Source organism: Helianthus annuus, chromosome 7, assembly GCF_002127325.2.
Source record: "Helianthus annuus cultivar XRQ/B chromosome 7, HanXRQr2.0-SUNRISE, whole genome shotgun sequence".
Taxonomy (NCBI): Eukaryota; Viridiplantae; Streptophyta; class Magnoliopsida; order Asterales; family Asteraceae; genus Helianthus; species Helianthus annuus.
The window spans coordinates 62,786,057-62,808,948 of NC_035439.2; the positions used below are offsets into that span (position 1 = coordinate 62,786,057).

Below are 22,892 nucleotides of genomic sequence, written 5' to 3' on the forward strand. Positions count from 1 at the left end.
AAGTTGTACTCTATCCGAAAGTTATCAAGTTATCAAATCTGTTTCTATCTAGCGGAACACTATCGGATCGAATGACAAACATTGTGGAGAAAAAAATGGCTTTTCCCGGATGAAATGCAAATTGGATTCGTGGAACAAGAGAAGGATTTCCCTTGTCTTAGCTAGAAAGATATGTGGCCATGAAAGGCGATGGAATGCCAACAAGCATCTATTATGCCGGAAATCCAAACATCTCCTTCGTACGAACCACACTCCTTCGTATATGTCAGGAGTCAAAAGTGGCTCGGTAAGTTTTAGCAAAATATTTTAAAAAACACAGAAAATTTAAGCTTTGTAAAATGTAAATGAAGAGTGGACCATTTAACCAAATTGTGATTAATAGAGCTTGTGGTCTTGACGAATTAGAGTATCTTCTTGTTCATACGAACCACACTCCTTCATATGAAGAGTGGACCATTTAACCAAGGACTCTAGTGACAGTTTCTGTAATGACTATCATGCTACTATCACTTGTACTCATGCTTTGATTGATTGATGCGGGATCGGGATGAAGTTATCGGAAGATTTGAATTTTATTTTATTTTAATTAGCATATCTTCTAATTATTTAAATTGCAATTTCCTAATCTTTTATATCTAGTTTCTTTTGGAATTCTATCATATAAGTAGGATATTAGGGTTATTGTTTAGTTAGTTTTGATTGAATTTTGTTGAAAATAATCTTTGACCTTTGGTTTATTTTATTGTCTTTGATTAATCGTTACACTTTTGACTTTTTGAGCAGTGTACACGAAATTGCATCAGTTATACGAGATCGGAATAAAGTTATCGGAAGATTTGAAATTTATTTTATTTTAATTATCATATCTTTTAATTATTTAAATTTCAATTTCCTAATCTTTTATATTTAGTTTCCTTTGGAATTCTATCATATAAATAAGATATTAGGGTTATTGTTTAGTTAGTTTTGTGTTGATTTATAATTAAAAAACTTTGTTCTTGAACCTTTTGGTTCCTTTTTATCGCCTTTGATAATCAATTGTTTCTTGAGCCATTTGATTGCACACGAAACTGCATCAGTTGGTATCAGAGCTCTTGCTTTCTCAAATGGCTCTACATGAAGGCTAGTGTTTTCTTGTTCGAAGATTCGCCGACCGATACATCGACAAGAACATTGGTGATTCACGTGTTCGTGGTGATCGATTAAACTATGACCGTAAATCAGCCGAGCAAGGCAACAAGATCGGAAACCGTTGATCCATGGAATATTATTAAGATCAAAAGACTTCGACAACGAGTCTGAGATCTTAAAGAGATCAAACAGCTCTGACAACGAGTCCAAGATCTTGAAGAGATTAGACGACTCCATCAACGAGTCCGAGATCTGGAGTTGCAACGGGAGATTCGCAAGACGGAAACCGAGTTGAGCACCGTCGTCTGGGATGAAGGTGGCGAAGAAGAGGAGCATCCGTTTAGCCGTGACCAACACCGGTTCTATGAACCGACCTATCAAGAGTTTTTATGGAAGACAAACCTGTTTTCGATAATGACGGGTGACGTGAGTCGGTATGAGTATATTTTTAATGTATATTTTAGCTCTTTTTACTCGCCGATTCAAGTTTTAAATTTATAAAACACGATATTGTACTATCACTCTACACACACGCTAGGGCAAGTGCACCCATCGCAGACGTAGTATAGTGATGGCAAGATACCGAGGTCATCCAAGGACACAAGAGCTTTTAATACCGGCTTATTGTGAACGTCTAATCAAACCAAACTTTGAAGAAAATATTTTTAAACTATAAATAGATAAAAACATAAATAAAAATATAAAGAAAAACAGATAGACAAGAAAGAATCACTTGATTCCAACTCCTCTTTCATTTATCCTTTTAATGATTTTCGCACTTTGGGCATTTTAAGAGATTATCTCACAACTTACTCCACCCGGAACACCACAACATAATGGTGTGTCCGAAAGGAGAAATCAAACTCTATTAGATATGGTTCGATCTATGATGGATAGAAGCACGTTACCCCTATCGTTTTGGGGTTACGCTCTACTCTCCGTGGTCCGTATACTAAATATGGCCCCAACCAAGTGGAAAGGACACCTTTTGAAATATGGTATGGAAGCCTCCATCATTATCATTCTTAAGGGTGTGGGGTTGTGAAGCTTACGTTAAGCAATACACCCCAAATAAATTGGAAGCCCGATCCACTAAGTGTATCATTGTAGGATATCCTAAAGATGATATAGGATATTATTTCTACGATCCAACCGAGCAAAAGGTATTCATTGCTCAAAAGGGTATGTTCTTAGAAGCTAAGTTCCTTATGGAAGGGACTAGTGGTAGAACGGTGGAACTTGAGGAAGATCAAGAACCACAAGCCGATACACGTTTGGTTGATACTAGCGCTCAACAAGAGGTTGTTGAAAACGATCAAGAGGTTGATCAATACACATAAAATGTTCGCAGATCTGGTAGAATTAGTAGTCCACCTGAAAGATATGGATTTTTCATGGATGGATGCTACGTGGTAGATTCAGATGAACCAACTACATACCATGATGCAATGTCAAAATCCAATTGTGACAAATGGCTTGAAGCCATGAACGTAGAGATGCAATCCATGTATGACAACCAAGTATGGGAATTGGTTGTGCCACCTCTTAACTCCAAAGTAGTTGGAAGTAAGTGGATTTTCAAGAAGAAAACTGATATGCATGGTAACTTGGATACTTATAAAGCGAGACTTGTAGCAAAAGGTTTCACTCAAACTCAAGGGGTTGATTATGATGAGACCTTCTCGCTTGTGGCGATGCTAAGTCAATTAGGTCAAATCCCCTGCTTGTGTCACACGAGGAGGGGGTCTAATCTTGGTCGCGCAACACGGCCAGGCTGTTTTTCCTTGAAATCTGTGTCGTTTCAGCTCTTGTACTCCTGAAATCGTTCCCGTGCTTGGTTTTTGGCAATTATGATCTATTTTCGCCCATTTCATCAATTCTTAACTCCCGAGACCTAGAAAACACAAATCGGTCAGCAGTATACACATTCTAACTAAAAACACAACTAAAACTAATGAAAACAATACTGTTAGGAAACTTTATTTGTAGGTATTGAAGAAAATCAGATTCAACTTGATCTATGAAGAAGATGACAGTCCTGAAGATCACAACAAGAATAAGAAGATTGGATATGACAACTGAAAGCTGCAACATCTACTTCAAAGTATCATAAGTTGATCAAGAGCTGGAGAAGATTATCAGAGAAGGTCTTTCTGATGAATCTGATGATATTTCTGATGAAATATCATCAGTTTCTGACGATTCTGATCATCAGATGTTCTGATGATTTGTTCACCAGAATTTCTGATGAAGTGGTTTATTAGAAATTCTGATGAATACCCCACTTGTCTAAAAATCAGCTCTATCCTGCAACAATAACCGAAGTAACTTGACATTATTGGATATCATGATTACAAAGGCAACTTGACTGTTGGATTCAATGAATATGTCAAATAGCTACTTTATGCAGGACTTTTACATGAATAAACAAATGTTTATTCATGTATTCAGCCGTTTATAAATAGAAGGCTCACCAAGCAAAGAACATTGAGTTAAGCTTAGCATTCAATACATACTACAAACTCCATTGTCCTTTCACCCTCAGAATTCAAGTATTCATTTGTAATAGATAATAATCTTACAATCACCTTGTAAACCATTTTGTTTCAAAGTGATATAAACTTGGTAATTCTGTAGGTCTTGTTTCTTGAAAGTCTGATTTCCATTTCCGCACAACTTTTTCACATCTACTGAAATCACTTGCCATATTACGTGAAAAGAAGTTTTTAAGTCCAAAACTGGGACCAACAATTGGTATCAGAGCAGATTGAATAAATCATTTTCAAACGATCAATCACTCATCTTATTTTCTCTAAATATGGACAACTTTCAATCATGGAATAATGCTTTTAACATTGGTTCTATGACTAAACCTCCGACTCTAGTCAGAGAGGAATATCCCCAATGGAAAATCAGGATGGTCAATTTCCTTAATGGTCATGATCGAGCTCTGTTTCAATCCATTGAAAGGGGTCCACATATACCAATGACTGAAATATCAGCTATTCCAGCAACTGAACAATCACCTGCAATCCCTGCCTCCCGAGCTCCCAAAAGTGAAGTACTTTGGAGCCCGAAAGACAAGGAAAAGGTAGTAGGGGATGAAAGGGCAAAGTCACTTCTAATAATGGCTATCCCTAATGACATATTTTCACAAGTTGATGCATGTGCATCAGCTAAGGAAATATGAGATCAGTTGGAAAATCTTTGTGAAGGAGGAGAAAGGATGAAAAGAAACAAAAGAACAAACAATGTTTCCTCATATGAGAGGTTCAAAAGTTTACCTAATGAAAGATTAAATGATACATATCAAAGATTTACAAAACTTTTGAACGAGCTAAAGAAATTTGGAATAACAAAATCAAATGATGAAAGAAACATAAAATTTCTGGATGCTTTACCTAGAGAGTGGAGAAGTCTAACCATGACTTTGTCCTCAACCTTAGAACTAGGTAATATGAGTCTTCATGACTTGTACAGCATTCTGGTCCCTAGAGAGGAAGAAATATTTGAAGAAACCATTCAAAGAGGGGGATCTTTAGCTCTTATCTCAAACTCATAAAGAACACCACCTACCAATGATCCACAACCTTTAAACAGTCAAAATCTTGAAATTTCAGATACATCATCAGATTTTTCAGCTTTTGCTGAAGCAATAGCACTGCTCACCAAAACATTTGAGCAGAGGTTGAGGGGAGGAGGCCAAAGATACCAGAGAAGTGACAGATGGAGGATGGATGGAAGATCTAAGGAAGAAGGTAGATCTAAGGATAAGGGAAATGATGAAGTTGTGTGTTACAAATGCAAGCAGAGAGGTCACTATGCATTAGAATGCAAAACAAAGAAGCTGAAGGACGTTGCTTATTATGAGAAGAAGCTAGAAGAAGCAAAGAAGCAGCAACAAGTCAGTTTAATTGCAAGGACAGATACATGACTATCTGATGACTCTTCTGATAAAGAAGAAGAAGAAATGGCTAATTTCTTCCTTATGGCACTTTCTGATGACCTACTAGAAACTTCAGGACAAAAGGTAAATTTAGACAATCTTGATCTTGAACACACGCTAAACAAGCTCATATCAGATTTTCTAAATCTGCAAGATAAACAACAATCAGTTAGTAAAAAAATCTGATGAGGTCCTAATATCCCAAATAAGATTATAAAACCAATTTTATAAACAGACCCTCAACATATAACATCCTAATGGTTATTGTATAACATCAACTAATGAAAGAAATAAAACTTCATTATATTTCAAATAAGCATGTTCATAACAAAAACCCTAACCATAAATAAGTTATAACATTATCTAACATAAAGTCTTAACATTTAACAAAGAAATTAAAAGCAATTAAAGAAATAAGAAGCATAAAATCTTGAGTCATCATGCGTCCTCAATCCTCATGCACCATCTTCCTCGTAGTAATATCCGTCCCAATCACTCGCCAATTTGCTGCAAACAATAATTAATTAATTTTTGTTGGTTGACTAACCCAAACATGACCCGTTTAGTTAATTGGGAATAAAACTCAACCCTAACCTGGGTATGCGTAGCCAATGTAGCTATTTTTATCTGAGCTGTTTGTAATCATATCGTAATTAGGATGGTGGGTTGAACTTGTAACTTTTTTAAGTTCTAATAAACAGGCTGCAAGCTAACCTGTTTAATGACAACCCAACCAAACACGTTTTGTTTATTAAACATGTTAGACTATCAACCAACTTATGAAGAACCCTTTTATTTTAATGTCATGTCCATAACTGCCACTCTCTTAGTAAAGAAGTCCCAATTTGAAGTCATTTGATGTAGAATCTCATTTGGGTCAAATGACAAGTCATTACTTAAAAAATAGATTATGTTGTAATAATAATGTTTTCTAGTTGATATTTACAAAACGAAGAAACAAGTGCTCATGTGTCAAGCCAAGCTGGCCCTTTTCAGCCTGTACTAGAAAATAAACAGTGTTAAATAGGAACCGTTTTGACCCGTTAACCAATCCGCCCATCAAGCCACCTCTAACATTCTAACATACCAGCACTTGAAATTATTTACAACATTTCATAAAAGCATTTTTATCTAATCAACTTAAGAAACTCAAACTAGAAAGTAATAACACACTTAAGCTTCATATTGTAGAATAAAAAAAATGTATGACCATCTGTGTCAACACAAATATCAGATATTAACAACTCGATAAAACAGAAATATACACATTGGTGGAAAAACAAAGTCGTTAGAAACTTGGAATCATATAAAAATTTTAAAAATGATAGAATTGTCAGTATTTGATATTTCAATATTGGTCTTTGGGATGCGCATGATGAGAATTACAATAGGTAATACGATTAGATCATGTGTTGTGGAAGAACCTGAGCAATAACTAAATATCAAATAACAATGTGATGTAGAATAACTAAAGAAAAACAAAAACCACAAAAGGATGTGACTAGTTTAGAGTGGGGTGGCCTCACCATTATCCCCACCTTCTTTCATTGGCGCCATTATTGGAATGGCGATTGTTGTGGTTGGAACCCCAATAACTAGGTTGCACAGTGTGCATGACGTTAACGGATGAGGTGTCACCTCTCCTTATTCCACAACGATTAGTCTTATAAACAAGGGTTTCTCATAACGGAGAAAATAACCACAAACGCTACTGTTACCGAGTTATCAGATAACTAACAAGAATTGAGGCATAGTAGTACAAGGTAAGTATCAAAAATCGTACCAAACCTAGCACATTATCATCCCTAGCGACAAGGTATGTCTTCCTTTAAAATGAAATGAAACGACAAAGTTAGTTTTCAAAAATCATGCCCTCCATGGGAAAATACTAATTTTACTTATATTATTAGAAAGCTATATCCTGTTTTTTTTTTTTTTTTCACGTAGTTATAGTTTCTAGGGATGAGCAAATGGTATTGGGTATTGGTTCGAAACAGGTACCGAATTTTCCAAACCGGCTTGATTTTCGGTACCAGTTCGGTATCGACATTTTACGTTTTCCGTATCGGTTTGGTACCGGTCCGGTCCGGTCCGTTACCAGTATTTACCTTCAAATACCAGTCCCTACCGATACCGATCTGGTACCAGTATCGAACTATACCGTACCGGATATTTTCGATACCAGTACCCATTTTTTAGGATTTTCGATACCGGTTGGTACCGACCTCATCCCTAATCCTCTTCGTTCCTAACAATATAACTATACAAACGAATAGGAAAGTTATAGAAAAGGATATATGATTATATCATCTCTTTGCTAGGAAAATTGAATTATACACAAAAGGTATAGAAAAGGATATATGATTATATCATCTCTTTGCTAGGAAAATTGAATTATACACAAAAGGTAAGAATACAATATTAACTTGTATTAATATTATCCCATTTCAAGGGTGGTCTTGAAATCAACAAAGCCATAGTCTTTTTTTTTTTTTTAAATCCAGTCTTTTTTTAATAAGCCAAAGAATCTTGTGAACAAAACCAATAAGACAAGTGTGTACAACAATTATTTACAGAAAAGATTTTGTAAAAATCTGAAAACCTCTAAAAAGAAGAGAAACCAAAGCAAGAAAAGTGTGAATATTGAATGCATAATATATATGCCCATAACAAGGTAATGTGGAGGTGACAGAATAAAGGGTTCCCAACTGTCTTCAATGAGGACTTTCACAGAAAAGAAATGGGGGCATCTTGGATTGATGGATACAACACAAAAAAGACACATTTGCCCCATGGATTATTAGCATATTTTTATTCTCATCCATTCATCACACTTTATATCCATCAAGAACCACATTCCCATGTGGTGGTCACCAAACAAAAATCCAAAGTAACAATTTCCATCTGATGATCAAAATATCTATCTCTTCCACCTTGTATGGAAGTTCAGAAAGTAAAGTCTTTATCAACTGGGCATTCATAACAATTTCAAGAAAATCATTTTCTTGAATTTAGACACAACATGTGATTCCTCAATACATAACCATGTGCACACTGAATGGACCAAAAGTAATACAGCAAATATGAACTTGGTTGACTTGATTGCTACTGAATAATTTAAAACCATCAACATTACACTTCATAACTTCAAGTGCACAATTTATTGAAAATTAATATGAGAGAGTATGTAATAATATATTATTATTATTCACAATGGCTATTTTCACAAAATTGATTTTGGAAAAGAAGGAAAACAAAGTTATAAATGAGCTCAAACGTGGAATGATATAAGAGATGTCGAATTTACAGATTATTTTCAGGAGCGCGTTCAAGATCAAGCGGTGTGGGTCAAGTTGATGGCGCGATTGAGCCTGTCGAGAATGCCATTGGCTTTTCGTTTGGCTCTTGAAGTGCCATTTTGTGCAACTTGAGATAAAGTCCCATACTTGCTCTCTTCTTCCCTCATTTCCTTCCATTTTGTTCTATCATAACAACAAATGGTGTATAAAATAGCAATGCAATTCTCCTTATTTCGGGCACAATTTGTTTCTTTTATTAAAGTCAGCAAACAAGAAACAGCCCCAAGATCTCCCATTTCCTCAACAGCTTTCTGGTTGCTGGAAAGCATGGCAAGAATCGCCAGTAACTCGTCGACATGAACTCTATTCTCAATTTTATTCAAAAGCACTCTTACAGCACCATCCCTCACAGCTCTAGCTTTATTTTCGTGTTGAATACACAGATTAAAGATAGCGGAAGCAACATCTTTCATTGCCAATGGATGTCCCTCTCCCAAAAGATCAATCAACGGTTTCAAACCACCGGATTTCCCAATTAGGGATTTATTAGAATCAAGAGCTGATAAAGTGAAAAGGGTTGCAGCGGCATTTGTTCTAGTTTCAATTGTCCCAAATCTTAATGCATCCAGTAACAGAGGGATAACCATTGGCGTCTCTGCAACAAGCTTTTTATTATTATCATGAATCGACAAGTTCAAAAGGGTTGTGATTAGATCTTCTTGAAGATCAGGGTGGATTTCCGTTTGAGACTTGGTTTGACACAATGGGGTCAGCAATTGAGGTATAGAATCAAGGGATTCACCAAATAGCGCACGAAAAGACGGCATTCTTTTTGTTAACGAGCGCAAAGTTCTAGCAGCTTCCTTTTGCTCAGATTGTGTGGATGACATTTTCTTGAGAAGCGATAAGAAAAGATCGTGATCGGCTTCGGTTAGCCTATTTTCATCTGGGTACTGAACCGGGCCAGGAAATTGGACTCCACGATTCTTGCACCATTGTGTTATCATATCTCTAATCAAGTGATTTGGGGTTAAGATTGTGTGTGAAAGAACTTGTTGAGTCTTGGGACATATCCTGTTACCGGCTTTTAACCATTTCTGGATAAAAGGCCTATCGTAAGTCTGCAAATTATTAACAAAATGACCATCATCAGTAAATACAAAACAAAGAAGCAGAGCCTTGTTCACAATACAGAACAATATTAGCAACTAAAACAGAGAAGCAGAGTTAGATTAACAATACCGAACATTATTGACAAATTAAGCAACAGAAAAGCAGAGCTAAATTCACAATTTTGAACAATATTTCCACATGACAATCTTAATTGTCGAACCTAATTGATTGAATTAAGTCAATCCAACCCTAAATGATTCTTCAACATAATAAATCGCAAAGAATTCAAGGTAAATAAAGAATATTTTTCCACACTAAACAATAGTAAACAGAGAAGCAGGATTAAATTCACAATCCTGAACATTATTCCACACGCAGATCTTAATTTTCTAACCGAAATAGTTAAATCACATCAACCAAAACTTAAATGCCAATTCTTCAACATAATTAATCACAAAACTCTATCCAATTCAATATAATTTAACCTAATAATTAAAAAAAAAAAAACAGAGATGCAGGACAAATTCTAAACATTATTCCACTTGCACATCTTAATTTTCAAACCTAATTAGTTAAATTCATCAACCAAAACCTAAATGTCAATTCTTCAACATAATTAATCACAAAACTCTATCCAATTCAATATAATTTAACCTAATAATTAAAAAAAACAGAGATGCAGGACAAATTCTAAACATTATTCCACATGCACATCTTAATTTTCAAACCTAATTCGTTAAATTACATCAATAACAATAAATGACATTTTATCGTAAAACAAACAATAATCAACACATCCAAATCATCAAAACTTAAACAAATAAAAAAAAAAAAAAAAAAACTACCTGACCAGTAGATAAAATAACAGGATCTCTCATCAATTCCTTAGAAATAGGGCACCGAAACTCAAGCGGACACGACGTCGTGGAACTTTCGCTAACTTTTCTGACGGAAGACGATCGTTGTCTTCGTGTATCTTTCAATGCTTGCAGAGTGTTATTAGCTTTATCAATGAGTCCAATTTCATCTTCATCTTCAACAATCGCTTTCACAATCCTCTGTAACTCCTTCTTCAACTCCGCCGTTGATTTGACGGTTGGATCCGCTTCATAAACACCGCTTTTCGCCATCAAATTATTATTGTAACATTTGAACGTGATGATTGTGTTTTGTAGGGAGATAAGATGTGGATAGTAGGAGGTAACTAACTGTGTGTGATTCAATGTGTTGGTTTGGAATTGAGGAGGGAAGAAGAGGTTAGAGAGAGAAGGAGAAGGGAGGAGTGAGAGAGATGTAGAAGTTTCAGGTTTATAGGGGTGGCTTGGCTTGTGAGTTACAAAACTCGTATGTATTTTTCTTTAAGACATAAATATTATTTTATTACATTACATTAAAATAAAATGTAACTTCTTTCCTACGTAATGTACCTTGATTTTATTACTATAGTGTTGAGTAAGAAAGCCACTAGAGAACTAGAGAGTGAAAAGTATTTTAGAACGTGGGGTATGGTGGGGCTTGTGTTGGGGTTTGGGTTAGGCATTTGATGACACGTGTAAATGGAGCCAGCCCACGGGATGGTTACGTGTCCGCGGGGTATGGCGGGACGTGGGTTGGGCGGGTGGCTATGCCATATCAACAATTATTTTTAATATATATTTATATTTATAATTATACAAAAAATAAACATACCTATTTTAAAAAAAAATACATAAACATACATAATAATTATCAAAATAAAAGACAGTCATTCTTCGTCGTCTTCGTCGGTTTCAAACCCAGGAATCGTTGAAACGTGTTCCACCAAATCAGCTCGAAGGTTCTGATGTATATCCCTTGACTTTATTAAAAATTCATTTGCCGCGTTATCTTTGTCTGTTACGTTACCTGGTTGGTGGTCATCGTCATCATAGTATGTAACGATCGCTCTACCTTCATCCTCCAAAATCATGTTGTGAAGAATGATACATGTGTACATCACGTTTCCAATCTAATCCTTGTCCCATAGTCGACAAGGCATTGCCAATATTCGCCACATTTTCTTCAAAACACCGAATGCTCGCTCGACGTCTTTACGTGCAGCCATCTGGACCCTGTTAAACTTTAATATCTTTGGATCTGTGGTACCGTGTTTTGTGAACGATTTTTCAAAAAACCCCCCACTCTGGGTAAATCCCATCAACTAGATAGTACCCGTACACGTACTCAACCCCGTTTACAAAGAAACTTCCTTTGGATCCTATACCATTTACCCGATCATTGAAAAGAGGCGAGTGGTGTATGATGGTAATATCATTATGTGAACCTGGCATACCGAAGAACGCATGCCATATCCAAAGATCTTGGGACGCAACCGCTTCAAGCATGATGGCTGGCACCCCGTGAAATCCACTAGTGTGAGCACCTTGCCATTGGGTAGGACAAAGTTCCCAGGGCCATTTCATACAATCTAAACTACCTATCATCCCGGGTAGCCCATGATAATCAGCGTGATGTTCCAATATTTGTTGAATGTCACTGAAGGAGGACTTTCTCAAATATCTTTTCTTATAAAGTTCTAGAATACACGAACAAAAGTTGTGAAGAGTTTCTCTAGCTACACGTGCAGACATTTTTAAATAGTCATCCATAATGTCCGAACTATTGCCGTACGCTAACTGCCTAAGTGCGGCCGTGACCTTTTGCCACGTACTAAATCCTAATTGCCCGGTAACATCGGGTTTTTGTTGGAAATAATCATATTTCTCCTCAAGATCTCTAGATATTCTTAAATATAAGTTTTTACTCATACGAAAACGACGCCTAAACATTTTTTCATCATACTTAGGTTCCGCTGAGAAGTAATCGCTTACCAACAAATCGTTAGCGGTGTGCCGTTCACGAACGATGTACCTCCTCCTCCGTTTAGGTTGTTGAGTCTCTTCCTCATCGTCTTCGTTTTCCACGATAGCTTTCACCACCGCCGTGATCGTTTGTAGAAATATTTCCGCACCATCGTCAGAGGATGCTGACGATTCACTATAACTTGAAGAACTCATGGTAATATTGTGTTTTATGTGTTTGATATTGTGTGAGAAAAATGTTAAATGTGGTAAGTATATATAAAGGAAAAAAGTTTTTTTTTTTTTTTTTTTTTTTTTAAAAGCTTTCCCCCAACGGCTAGCCAACGGCTACTTTGAATGGGCCACTCAGCAACCGCCATGTCACCTTGCTCCCCCGCCCCACGCCCGGCTTGAAACCCAAGCCCCAAGGGCCACGCCCCAAACCCAAGCCCACCCGGGGTGGTGACTTGGGCGTTTTACCCCAACCCACGCCCAAACTCCCGCCCCATACCCCATGGCCTTAGGAGCAATTAAGTGGGAAAGATAATTTTGTCTATAAGAGATATAAGTCATATGCTATCCTCCTCCCTTTCACCCTCTCAGTTTTTTAAACGTCTATAACTTTTTGTACATCATTTGTTTAAAAAAAAATCATACCTTAAAATCGAGTGTCTTTTTATCTTTAATATGAGTGCCATATTGTTATATTTTTCAAAAAAAAATATCAAAAAATCAGTTGAGTATTACACAATGGACATGACATAAAACACAATGAAGAGTAGATAAAAAAACACAATTAAGGACAACAGATAAAGACACAATGGACAACAGACCAAAACATAATGACCATAATATATAACACAATAAGTATCAAACTAAATAAAAACAGAATTAATGACAATAGATAAAAGACACAATTGATGATAACAGATAAAAGACACAATAGAGAGCATATGAAGACACAATGTACAACAAACTAAAACACAATGAACAAAAGATTAAAACACAATGGAAAATATCAAGCCGTGTTAAAAGATCTTAAGGCAAGCCAAGCCGCTACACTAAAAAGGCTTGAGCCATGTTGAAAATACTCGGCTAAGAACTTTCAACTGAATAACGGTTGTTAGACACGTGACAATCATGGGTTGATTTTATGGAGCCGTTTCAATTGGCTATTTCTAAAAAATTGACTAGTCAATGGCTATTCTTGCTATTTTCCAAAAAAAAAAATAATATTGTGTAACCATACGTGGTCTGCAGTATACGGGTACGTGGGGCCCAAGGATGGCCCACTTTACACGAGATCAAAAATCCATGACCTTACAGCTGTACTGGTTTTACGCGGACTAAACTTGTTTGTCACACTCTCACAACAAAATGTAACTTTATTTATTTATTAAATACTGGTAGCAATAAATTTATACTTTTAATATTCATACCAACTCAGATGTTGGTATATGAAATATCTTTATCTTTATACATATATAATATTTTTTATTTTGTTAAAAGACGTAGGGCTGTAAATGACCGAACGTTCAGTGAACAGTTCGTGAACCTTTTGGCGGGAAGTTCGTTTATGTTCGTTCGTTTAATACCTGAACGGGCATGAACAAGAAATTTCGTTCGCTTAGTTAAATGAACGAACATGAACAGAGGTCTCGTTCGTTCGATTGTGTTCGTGAACGTTCGGTAAGGTGTTCGTGAACGTGTTCGTGAACATTCGTTGATTTGCGTTTGTTTATGTTCGTATGTTTATGTTTTAATTGAAGATCTTTGTACTTTCTTATATTATTAAACTTTTATTTATTTTATTATTAAACTTTCATCTATTTTATTATCCTAGCAATTAAACTAGGAAACTCATTTTCATCTTGTTTATGCATCATTTCCCTTTCATTTCTCCTTATTTAAATTGGCGAATACGATCGACCTCCGTTCCACAATAAGGGATTCAAGTTCGAGTGCTACTCTCTGGGCCATCTATCTTTATCCTTCGTCGCGTTCGCCAAATTTATTTGTGTTTGTTTGTGTTCGTGAACCGTTCGTGAACACGCTCATTTCCTTAATGAACGTACACGAACATAAAATCCCGTTCGGTAAGTGTTCATGAACCGTTCGTGAACACATTTATTTCCTTAACGAACGAACACGAACAAGACCTTGTTCGTGTTCGTGTTCGTTCGGTTCGTTTAAAACCCTAAAAAGACGTACTTGTGATTAGGGATGCAAACGAGCCGAGCCGGCCGCCAGGGAGGAAAACAAAATTTTATTTTGAACTGGTGCGAAAACGTAATTTTGGCTGAGGGTAAAAGCGTATTTTTTTACCGAGGGCGAAATCGTATTTTTTAGCTCGGGGCAAAAGGGTAATTGTATTTTGAAGTTGAGGCAAAACCGCATTTTTTAACTAGGGGCAAAAACGTAATTTTATAGTGGATATAAAATAATAAACTGGTTGTTCCAATGGGTATTACTCGCCGCCCATTTTAACCAATGGCAGAGAAACACTATTGCAGGGCAAAAACGTAATTTTAAAGCGTGTATAAAATAATAAGAGTAAATTACAAGTTTTGTCCTTTATGTTTGTCCCAAATTTCAGGCGCTGTCCTTTACCTTTAAAATTGATGAGTTTTGTCCTTAATGTTTCCAAATCTTGCACGTTATGTCCTTTAGGCCAAATCCAGTTAGATTTTTTGGTTAAAACTGATCATGTGCAAGGCACATAAGGGTACTATTGTAATTTCACCATTTAAGGGGTTATTGTGTAACTAATATATAGATTGGGACTATATTGTAAAAATAGAAAAGATATTAAATTAAAACCTCTGCACTCTCTCTCTTCCTCCCTCACTCTCTCTCGCTCTCTTCTCTCTCCATCTGTGGAGGAGATGCACCACCACCCCGCCATACCCTTCACCTCCACCTTCACAGCCACTGTCACCACTCCCCACCACAACCGCCGCCATCCCCTTCAACTCCACCTCCACATGACCCGAGTCCACTCACTAACATCACTGCCACAATCATCACCACCAAATCTAACGGAGCTCGTCGGAGACACACCACCACCGTCGGATCTGAGTAAAAGAAATAAAAATAACAAACCCGGCTCACTAACCGGAGCTCGTCAGAGACACACCACCGCCGTCGGTTATCCGTCATCATCATCAGTTTATCATCATCACCGCCGCCGCTGTGCTCCTCCGCCGCTGCAGACGGCACTACCCTTCTCCGTCTTCTCTCTCTCTCTCTTTCTCTCTCTGTTCCCTCTGATCTCGTCGCCGGAGAGGGAAACGGGCAAGTGGTGCGGCTGATGTTCTATCTGGCTAGGGTTTCGCCGAAATTTTTGGGGGGTTTTTGTTGCAGGTTTATCTTGATCATCAATGGTTGTTGGGGGTTTTTATATTTTTGGTTTTGGGGATTTTTGGGGGTTTTTGATTTGGAATTTAGGTTTTTTTATTTTTGGGGGTTTTTTATGCAAGTAGCAGTGAAGGTGGCGGTGGAGGGTGCTGGTGGCGGTGGAGGGTGCTGGTGGCGGTAAAGGGTGGTGGTGATGGAGGTTATATATATAGTTAAAATAATAATAATATTTTAAGTTATTTTGTTTTATTTTTTAAATACCATTAAATAAATGTGGTAAAAAGACTAAAATACCCTTGGATGACCAGTTTTAACAAAAAAAATCTATCTGGGTTTGGCCTAAAGGACATAACGTGCAAGATTTGGAAACATTAAGGACAAAACTCATCAATTTTAAAAGTAAAGGACAACGCCTGAAATTTGGGACAAACATAAAGGACAAAACTTGTAATTTACTCAAATAATAAACTGGTTGGTTCAATGGAGGAGAGGCGGTCGCCCATTTGAACCAATGGCAGGGTGATACTATTCCCTCCATGTGGTTTGTATATGTTCAAAATGAAAATGAAAATGAAAGTATATTAACTGTTATAAAACAATGGTCTATTAGCAAACAATATACACGATAAACATGAGAACATAGATCATGTAGAGAAAGAAATATGGAGATGTACATCGACATTGTAGGATCGGGTTCTGACCCAACTGAGTCTATCAGAAGAACTTTTCCTGATTTGAACGACCGAAACAGACAAATCAAGTTCAATTCAGCGAGTATTCACTTTAAACTGTTGATTCTATTGATCTGGATGACGTTTACAGTTCTGACAACACTTCGGCAGCACTTCGTGGCTTACCGGAAGACAACACACACACACTAACCAGTGATTTCGCTCTGAACTACATACATATATATAGTCCTTCTGATTTCGCTCCAACATACATGAGCGAAATCAGATATTAACCATTTCGGGCGAAATCTCCTACTAAACATTTCAGGCGGAATCATTAGACAAGGGGTTTCGCTCCAAATGACAAGATGTCATTTGGAGCGGAATCACTACTAAACACTATATCTAGGATTCCGTGCCCTGAACTAGCCTATCCTGAACAAGACTCGATACAAGACGTAGACGACAGACAGATGCACCAACAAACTCCCCCTCGGATGTTGACGGAGTCTTCAGTGTCGAGTCTTCACACTTCAGTCTTTATCAGTCTTTGAAATATTTGACGTTGTAAGCATCCTCAATCTCTATCTTTCTCAATCTCTATTGCGCAAATGCAGTTCCAGGATCAGCACTGGCTCTAACTGCTTCTTCAACTTTGTCTTCAACAAAATCTTCTCTTAGATGTTGACAACTTCAATCTTCATCAGTACAATCAGTCTCAGGATTAGAACTTGGCTCTTTGTAACTCAGACTCCCCCTCTCAGTTAGCTGGGATAGTAGTCTGGCTTTCACAGATTCAGCATTCGTTCCTAGCTCATTATCCTGCAACACTCTACCCAACACATAAGTTTCTTCAAAGATTAAATTTTTAAATTTTAGAAACTTTATGCAAGAAACATTCAATAATAAATTTTACATTGAAAACCACTTGTAAAAATAACAATCTTCACACACTCTCTCCCAAACCTGTTCATCAAGTTTAGCACTTGGAATTTTGAAAATCAGCTTTTCAATATCAGTTGTCGAAAATCTTTTTGGATTTTAAAAAAATTAAGCTAAAACACACTAAAAATCTTTTTGGATTTTCTGAAAGAAAATAAATGCAAGTAATATAAATGCAGTAAAGAAACTATTTACAGACAATATTTTTGTGAGTTCGTGCAAGAGGATCATATCAGTTTTTTTAAGACAAATCACTAACACCATTAAGCTTGATTTCATTTTAAGTTCTAAACAATTCACCTAGATTGTCAGTATATTGATCCACTTAAATTTTCACACAAAGTTCAACTGATCCGAGATACGATAATAATGTCTTAGATACTTAAACTTATTCGCGTGTCCCACTACTTGTATATACTCCCGTATCCAAATCCCAATATTCAGTCTTACAGGTGAGTATACCACAGATGATATCTGTAAAGGGGTTAAATTGCGAGGGCCGTGAGAGCTTGATTTATTTTAAGTTCTAAACAATTCACCTAGATTGTCAGTATATTGATCCACTTAAATTTTCACCCAAAGTTCAACTGATCCGAGATACGATAATAATGTCTTAGATACTTAAACTTATTCGCGTGTCCCACTACTTGTATATACTCCTGTATCCAGATCCCAATATTCAGTCTTACAGGTAAGTATACCACAGATGCTATCTGTAAAGAGGTTAAATTGCGAGGGCCGTGAGAGCTCAGGTCGATACTTCCGTATACGCAGAGAGATGACGGCTTCGACTTTTCGGCGTGTCCCCTTTAGAGGATCTTTTGATTTCAACAGCAGCGACTATCAATTTTATTGTTTCATCAGCTTACTGAGGGCGGCGCTTATATTTCAAAGCATTTGCAGAAAGTATTATTCGGGGACTAGGTCAGTATTTCCATACAGCAGAAGTCCCGGAATAATACCCCAGATATCACTGAGCATAAAGACCTAGTATCTCTGAATAAGGGACCTTTCAAACGAGATTTTAGGGGTTACCTATATATCCAAGAAGTCGTTACCCACAAAATAAGCAAGTTTGAATTTTTAGGTTTATATCTCGTCACAATTTACTAAATGTGTAAAAACCTACTGACACATCCACAGTGAGATTGTTTATCACATTTTTAACATTACATTTCTTTAGCATGTTGTGATAGTCCACTGATGTACTATCATTTCCTCTTTAATGCAACAAAAACTCATTTTATATTTTATCATGTTTTTGGTTTTTTCAAATTTTCTAATGTTTTTGGATTTTCTGAAATTTTCTACTCCCCCTAAAATGCAAACACATTAAATAAAATTGAAAACAAACTGTACAGAAACATGACAACCGATATCGAATCACCTCAAATCTCCATCCACTTTGGCATAAACAATCAGAACTCCCCCTCATAACAAACTATTTTCCCATTATGATTTCAAAACACTCAAGTTTGTTTTAGTCAAAATGGTTTTTCCGGAAAATTTGTTTTGTTGATTTTACCACTTGTAAACTTGGGGATCAAATCATCACATTTTTTGCCAATATTATGAACGATAGTTAACTCAAGTTCAAACTAATGACCTTGATTAACCACTTGTAGGATCAATTCCTGAACCACTTGTAAACACAATAATCATACATATCAAACCTGTTTTTCAACCAATTACCATCTGTTGGTTGAATTCTCAAGGTGCCGATTCCTACTCCACACTTACCAACCTGGGAGTTCCGGCAATTCCTGCTAAACCTTTTCAAACTCATTTTAAGAAAGATGCCGATACCTGATCCACAATTACAAACTTGGGATCTCCGGCAATTCAGGTTTTTCTATTCAAAGAAAATATCCACCCAAGCCTGACCAGCCTTGGGTGTCACCGAGTTATTACCACTCGGTTTTTTACCTTTCCCCTTCTTCTCATAGAACTCTTTAACCCCTTTGACTTTTCGGTCAATCATCTTACCAAAGATATGCTTTACCTTGGGGTTAAAAGCCTTCTCCACATCAAAAACCTGATTATCATTATAAAATTGGTAAGAAATTTCAACCTTACCAATTTTCTTTTTATAATTTTCAGCCCGAAGTAATGGAAAATTCTCATCATCCACACTCGGCACTGACTTCTCAGCTTTCAAAACAGCTTCACATTTTGAAACAACATGTGGCTCAACTGACTTTATGGAGTCAGTTTCATCGCCAGAAGATAACTCCTCTGATTTTGACCTATCAGAATCATCGCTAGAGCTTTCAACAGTTTTCTTAACAATCCATTTTTGATTGTCAGATTTATCTCTCTTCTTGTAAAACTTGTTTGAACATTCACCAATTTCAGATTTTGAATTTTTGAAAAGTTTAGTTCTGTCAATTGGTGGTTCAAACTCAATCACTTTCTCTTTCAGTTTACGAGATACTCACTGTTTTGATTGTATTGCCTTAGAACACTCCCTGGCAATATGTCTAACTTTGTTGCATTGGAAACAGGTTCTCGTATCTTTCTTCTGACCAACAGCCTTCATCTCTTCTTGCTTCTTAGCAAGGAACTCATTGTTTGACTGCTTCCAGAATGCTTTCTTTTCTTCTTCTTCAGATGATGTTCTTGAAACAAAAGTCATCTTGGATTTAAAATCACGAATATATTTTTCATTTTTCTGTTTTTCTGTAGGAGTAAATCCTAAACCTTTCTTTTTGAAATTACCGTTATGGTTAGATTTCTTTTGAAAACCTGAACCAGAACTGTAACCTTTTTTCTTATTTAGTCTTTGCTGTACTCTTGAGATGTATTTTTTAGGTTTATCAGTAAGATTTAAATCTTTTATTTCAGAAATATTAATTTCTGTGAGTTTGAAAACCTTTTTAATCAATTCAGTTTTGACACCTCTTATTGGAAATTCCTCATCAGAATATAATTTGTCAGAATCATTCAAAGTGTAAGCAACTTTAAACGGTTCATCATCCAAATTAGATTTTGATAACAAGAATTCTCTATCATAAACTCTTTTGTCCTGTTTTTCTGTTTGACTCAGAGTGCTTGACTCAGAATTTGACTCTGACTCAGACTCCGATTTTGACTCCTCAGTGTCATCGTTATCTAACACATGATCCACTACTTTCTTCATCATTTGAGATTGTTGATCAGTGTCGGACGATGTAAACACAACATCTATACTTTCTGGTAGATTGACTGAGGACTCTGACTCCCACTGTAAATTAGTTGCCTTTTTTACTCTTTCATCATTTGGATTTCTAGCCAAATATCCATTCTCCAGCGGAGGTGGACACTTGTTGTAACTGACACCTTGTTTCTTACCAGATGCCGTCACTTCAGTGTTTTTCTTCTTTTTAGTCTTTTTCACCAGAGTCTTTTCTTCAATCTTTTCTTTTGTAACTTTCTTTTCTTTAGTTACTTCATTGTCCTCAAATGCCTTCAAGCTTTCAGCTGTCGGATAAATCCTGTCAATGACATAAGACGAACATGAGTAACTTTTTAACAAACGATTAACTCTTTCAGTTTCAATCCTTTGAAGTTCCAGTTTCTGTTCAAGAGCAGCACACTTCTTGATATAATTGTTCACAACTTTTTGCTTGACCATGAACGCCCCTTGAAGTGTCTTCATTGCTATTGCCTGCTCTTCGCTTGTGTCATTATACATGTTCATTGCTTTGTTCAATACGCCATACGACTCTTTCAATCTGTTCAAATTGTTAAGCATTTCACTGTTTTTCTTTTTCAGAATAACACAAGTTTCACAGTTTGCTTTCATTTCTCTAGCATCCACTTTTTCATCAACTATGAATTTTGGAAATTCTTTGACTTTTCTTCTCACTACCGGTGTTTCTTCATCATCACTGCTGACCGGTGTCTTTACCTTTTTCCTTTTTTGCTTAACTTTTTCATCTTCGCTATCACTTTCTGCCAACATTTTCAAATGATCCGCAATTCTTTTTGCATAATACTCAGTTCCATCATCATCACTATCTTCTTCAATTTTTGCAACAAAAGCTGTGTGAACTGTAGCTTCATCAGAAAGATAATCATCCCAAGTGAAATTCTCCCAGCTAAACCCCTCTGCTAGCTTCTCATCATCTTGATCGATTACACAAGCCTTGTTATCAGCTGAAATATAATTATCCCAGTTGAATGGTTTCTTTTCATTTTGATTACCTACACAAGCTCTCTTTCCAGAATCTTCAATCACATATCTTCCATGTGCAGTTTGAGCTTGATGTTGATGTTGTTGAGATGGTTGTTGAGCAACTTGATGATAAATGGCTTTTCGATAGTAATCATTGTTGTTGTTGAAAGGATTTCGAGCTCCACTTGCTTCACGGTTGGTGCACTCCCTCTTGAAGTGACCTTTTTCCCTGCAACGAAAACAAGTGACTTTAGATTTATCAAAACCTAAAGTAGAAATGTTTGCCTCACGAAGATCATCTCTCCCCGTAATCTGCTTGAATTTCTCAGCTCCCCTTAACACGCTGGCCAAACACCATTTTATGTCCATCAGCTCCATCTCTTCAGCATCTATCTGGTCGTAATCCTCCTTTGTTAGCATTGGATTCCTGATGCGACCTGCAACAAAACTACTGTAAGATTCCAAAACCATTCCTAACAAAGACATGTGATTTGTAGCAACTTCCTCAGAGTAATCTTGATCATTCTCAAGATTTAATACTATGTTGCACTGAAGTTTTCTTCCATTCTTTGTTGCAGAAATGTTTGGATCGAACGATGGAAATGATGAGAAACTTGTACTGCTGCTTGATCCTTTAGATGAGCTTCCTGATGAACCTTTAGCATTGAAAGCAGTTTCCACTTTTGGAGACAAGTTAGTTGTTTTCTCATTCAACCCAGCTTTATAGTACAACCCTATGTCCTGTTCACCATCAAAATCTTTCATACGAACAATCTTTCTTTGCTCTCTTGAGCTTCCAACTTCACAATGAATTTTCTCAAAGTTAACGTGCAAAATCCTTTCTTGTTCCTGAGCATCATCAAGTATGTACCCCAAGTCTCATGAGGTAATGCATCTGCAAGCTTCTCTATCAGTTCTTCATTATCTTTGTTGATGCTCACCCTCCTCATATTCACCAACAGATTGCAATATCTTTCGATAATCTGCTTTGTGCTCTCGTTCTTCAAACCTCTAAACAAATCAAACTCTTTCTTTAAAAGTGACTTCTTGTTCTTTATCATTTCTTGACTACCAACAAACTTTGACCTTAAAGCTTTCCAAATTGAATAAGAACTACCATTGTGTTGTAATAACACCATGATATCTTCCTTCACAGCTTGTTGTAGTAAACTCAGCATCATTTTCTCATTCTTGTATTTCTTTTTATCATCTGCACTCATATCTTTGATCGCAACTTCCTCTTCATCGTCATTTAATGGTCTCACATACTTCGTCTCCACATATTCCCAAGCGTCTAGGTAATTAGCTTGTACCCAGTTTTCGAAACGACCTTCCCAACCCTTATATTCTTCAATGTTCATGAGTTTGGGCGGTTTCTGCATAGTACCCGTTTCGTTTTCCAACATTGTGTTCTGCACCAAACTAATTTGGGTAACTGGAGTAGCGAATGCGTTGTAG

The 22,892-nt window shown here is 36.6% G+C and overlaps 1 protein-coding gene across 2 annotated transcripts; it reads right to left on the reverse strand.

Moving 5' to 3' along the window:
* Nucleotides 1-8,219: 8,219 nt before the first annotated feature.
* LOC110868150 (U-box domain-containing protein 9) lies at nt 8,220-10,821 on the reverse strand. 2 transcript variants are annotated; one of them, XM_022117239.2, is made up of 2 exons: nt 10,335-10,821; nt 8,220-9,497 (listed from the first exon to the last, which is right to left on the reverse strand). In XM_022117239.2, exons 1-2 carry the CDS (start codon nt 10,617-10,619, stop codon nt 8,412-8,414), a joined length of 1,371 nt encoding a protein of 456 aa, XP_021972931.1. In that variant the 5' UTR covers nt 10,620-10,821; the 3' UTR covers nt 8,220-8,411. The 2 variants fall into 2 exon arrangements, with proteins under 2 accessions (XP_021972931.1, XP_021972932.1); XM_022117240.2 differs by having other exon boundaries at nt 10,340-10,768.
* Between the last annotated feature and the right edge of the window lie 12,071 nt (nt 10,822-22,892).